Source organism: Belonocnema kinseyi, chromosome 4 (assembly GCF_010883055.1).
Source record: "Belonocnema kinseyi isolate 2016_QV_RU_SX_M_011 chromosome 4, B_treatae_v1, whole genome shotgun sequence".
Lineage (NCBI taxonomy): Eukaryota > Metazoa > Arthropoda > Insecta > Hymenoptera > Cynipidae > Belonocnema > Belonocnema kinseyi.
The window spans coordinates 115024355-115028314 of NC_046660.1; the positions used below are offsets into that span (position 1 = coordinate 115024355).

At 30.4% G+C, this 3960-nt stretch overlaps 1 protein-coding gene across 4 annotated transcripts in view; it reads left to right on the forward strand.

Annotated features, from left to right (window-relative positions):
* Positions 1 to 1173: 1173 nt before the first annotated feature.
* Positions 1174 to 3960, forward strand: part of LOC117171860 (serine/threonine-protein kinase/endoribonuclease IRE1) — a 29335-nt gene continuing 26548 nt past the window's right edge. For all 4 annotated transcript variants that reach the window (XM_033359497.1, XM_033359496.1, XM_033359495.1 and 1 more), the window contains exons 1-3: positions 1174 to 1686; positions 2663 to 2783; positions 2900 to 2942. In XM_033359497.1, coding sequence (XP_033215388.1) covers positions 1621 to 1686; positions 2663 to 2783; positions 2900 to 2942 — 230 coding nt within the window. In that variant the 5' untranslated portion in view covers positions 1174 to 1620. The remainder of the gene's footprint in view (positions 1687 to 2662; positions 2784 to 2899; positions 2943 to 3960) is intronic.

A 3960-nucleotide genomic window follows, 5' to 3' on the forward strand; every position in this document is an offset into this window, starting at 1 on the left:
ACTTTTACGCTGAAATCTGGAAATATTAATTTTTCTCTATTTAACGCATATTACCGGGATGATTCGATAAAAAAAAACACAAAAACACTATTAAAAAAAAAAAACACTGTATCATTTTCACAATAGTTATATAAATAAACCGTTTTCTTGATACATTTTGAAGAGTATGAACGGCTATACCCAGGAAAAAAGAATCCATTGAAAAGACGACTCTGTCAATTGCGTATCTGTCATTTGCAGATTCAGAAAGTTAAAACAGAATCGGTTTGCGACTATGTGAATCAGTCATTTTCTCAAGTAGCTTCGAATCTGCCATGTACTGCAATGGCCATTTCAAGCAATGTTATATTGAGTCGGTTTCCTTCTTTTTGAATGAGACCGACTTTTTTGTGGTTAAGCTGCCATATTTCACACGATTTTTTAAATTTATAAATTATCGAAATATCAAAAGAAATCATGCGCAGGTCTACTAGATTCCTTTTTCTATTTCAGTTATCAGTCTGTTACGGCATAATAAGTTAGTCAACGAAATTATAACGACTAAGGGTATGTTCCGATTTGAGTATATGAGAGTTTTTTAAAGTTTCAATGTTGGCAATGCCATGTATAAGCATAGGCATCATTGCGCACCGGCAGCCTATGCTTATACATTGGCATTGCCAACTTTGAAACTTTAAATAACTCTCAACTGCTCAAATCGGAACATACCCTATAAGTTTTTAAAAAACAAATCGGCGGCAATTTTGAAATTCTAGTGACAGATATGTAATTCAAAAGAAACCCATTAAACAGAAGTGAATGGATTTTTGTTTCCTGGGTGCATGACAAAAGTCACACAAGACAAAACAGCAGAACAAAGCATCAGACCGGAAATCTGAAAGACTGGGTTCGAACCCTAGCGGAGCTAGAAAGCATTTTTTTCACAATTTTACATTAATATTTTAAATTATTGATTACAGACCATGTAGAAAAAAAATTAACAACAAAATTATTAATACATTCCTCTGGTCAAAAACCTAACATTAAAAACAGAACAACTAGAACAATGGTACTACTAGCGCCACCGCATGGCCGTGTTCAACACATGGACCATTTTCAACTCTTAGTGACAGGATGCTATTCTACACTACCGCCAGCCAGCAATTTCAGCATTCGATGATACCATAATTTAAAAAAATGACCACTCCGAAACACAGCTGACCTGAGCTGACTCATAAACAAATCATATCGATGTGCTCTATTCTCAACAATAACGAACAATTACTTGGGAAAGTAGGGGATGGGTTCAAATCAGCTGTAAAGTGTTATCAACATATTTCTAATGGACTTCAAACAAATAATGTTATACGAAACGTGTCAGTTCGGCACTTGATATCTAAATATGACGCAACTGCTGCCAGTTGGAGTCGTAAAACTGTTTGTTAATACCAGTTGTTGTTCAAAGACATCGTGGTGTCGAATTTCGTAAACATTACCTGATGAAAGAAAAAACAAACAATTGTATGGAGAACATCGTGGTTTGGTGTACTGTGGTTCTAAAAGGGGGAACACATAACCTAACATCGCTGAAAATTCGATAAAAATTAAATGAAAGACGCGATTTTTCATACGCCGTAAAAAATGCATCCATCTGTTCTCACGCTTTTCTTCATCATAGGCGCATTCGCCACACAACAAACACCAGAGGTAATTTTCTGCTTTTTAATTAATATTTCATCGCTGGCGGAGTGTATAACAAATTAGTGTATCATAGTCCGTAACAGGAAATTTCCGATTTTTTACCAAAAAGTTACGGTTTTAAAGGAGAAGACAACATTTCATCCTTTTAGAAATCATTTTAATAACGTTTTTTTATCATGTGAATTTCAATTTTAAATATATTACGTATTTGTTCTCTCAGGTTTTTATCAATAAGGGATAAAAGGGAAATAATATAACAAATTTCCTTTTTTAGTATTTAGTAACTTTAGTGTATTCTTGGTTACTTAACATTTTAAAAATTGGGAAAATATAATTCTGTTTCATCGGTTTTCTTTTTTTCTTAAAAATTTGACAAATCGTATTCAACAAAATTTAACATAATTCTTAAATGAATTTATATAAACCCAGTGGAAAAATAATAACAATTATGTAGAGCTTATTATATTCAATATAAAAATGTCGTAATCTATTTAAAATTGAAATGAACATGATAAAAAACATCATTTAGACGATTTAATTCCTCAAAGAGTAAAATGTTGTCTTCTTTAAAGTCATCATTTTTTTTTATTAAGGAAACAAAATGATTTTGATCTAGATAATCTAGAAGAATATAATTCTTATTGTTATAAAGGTTATACGAATGACTTGTTTCTCAAATCATTATTTTTTTTTATTTAAAAAAGGTTAAAAACTTTAAGTTCAAGTTTCAAATATTATGTACTTAAAAAAAGTTTCAAATTTATGGACTTAATATTTTAATAGATTAAAAAAAATTTCACTGATTTTTAGTAATATTTGAATACAAAATAACTTTACTTTATCTGTATCTATCAACACGATCCTATTTTGAAATCTTGACCATATGAATTTATTTTCGTGGAACAAAAATAAAAAATTTATGGAAATACATGATAAATAAAAATAGCATTCTAATTATTAAAATCAAAGCACATATTTTCAGAATCACAGTACAGAATTAGCACCAGAACAAGATGATCCTCTTCTGATGTTTGCCACTCTTAGTGGTTCATTAGTTGGAGTTGGCCAACGATCTGGTGAAATACGATGGCGCCAGGATGATGGTAATATCCACATTCAAAGAAAATACCTGATAGATTTTACAAATAATTAAGAATATTTCATTCGTTATAATTTTATTTATTATAAAAAATGTGATTTATACATTTCTTTACTATAGAGCCTGCTGTAAAAGTTCCACACAGTATTCCTGAAACAACTATGTAAGTCTTTCTTTCATGAAAATTATATTTACAATGAAAACATTTTAATCGAATATACTTTGTCTTAATTCAATTAAGAACTAAATAGAGTTCGCAGACTAATTAAGTCGAATGAATCAATTATATTTTTGGAACATTTCAAGCCTTTTAAGTGTGAAGTAACCCCTTAAATATTTTCCGTACTGTAAAAAGTCAGGAATCCTTACAAATTGTTAGAAGTTCTGACAATTTCTGAACATCCTGACCATTTATGATGGGTCTGACTATTTTTGAAAAAATGTTAATTCACAAAAACTCAAATAACTCATCGTTTAGGACCGCAGGTAGGCCAACTGAAAAGGATTAGAAATTAAAAATAAATTTTGTTTCATGTTGCATATACAGATTAAAAATTTAGACATTCGGAATCTACGGATTTCGAAGATTTTGGATATCTAAACATTTTCTTAACAAATCTAAAATTAGGATAAATATAATGTATCTTGTAAAGAGGAAGAAAACATCAAAATGGACAAAAGTTCATTTAGAATATAAATATTAATAATGAAATACAAGTGAAAAGAGAATGTGCATAAATAAATATAAATAACCTGAGAAATATAAAAGGGATTAGGTTTAATGACATTCTATTCTTGGACTCCTAATAATAGTATTATCGTTCGAACCCAAGCGCTGGCGATTTCTGAACATTTTCTCATAAATTTTGACTGCCTGGCGATTTCTATCGAGAAAGATAACAAAGGTGGTCAGAAATTCTGCCTTTTTTGTGATGATTTCTGCCTTAATTCAGTAGAGTTATCATAACTATTTTATTTAAAAACTCGACCGACATTCATTACATTTTTATTTAGCTCCTATTTCTATTTCCCTTGAAACGCATCAGTTGAGAGACATATATTATTGCGATTTTACTTTGATAACAAATCAGTAGGTATGCTACCTGGATAAAATAATTATTGAAAAGCAAAGGAAATTTAAACCTACGAACTAAAAATAACGCCGAGATTTTGAACCGGGG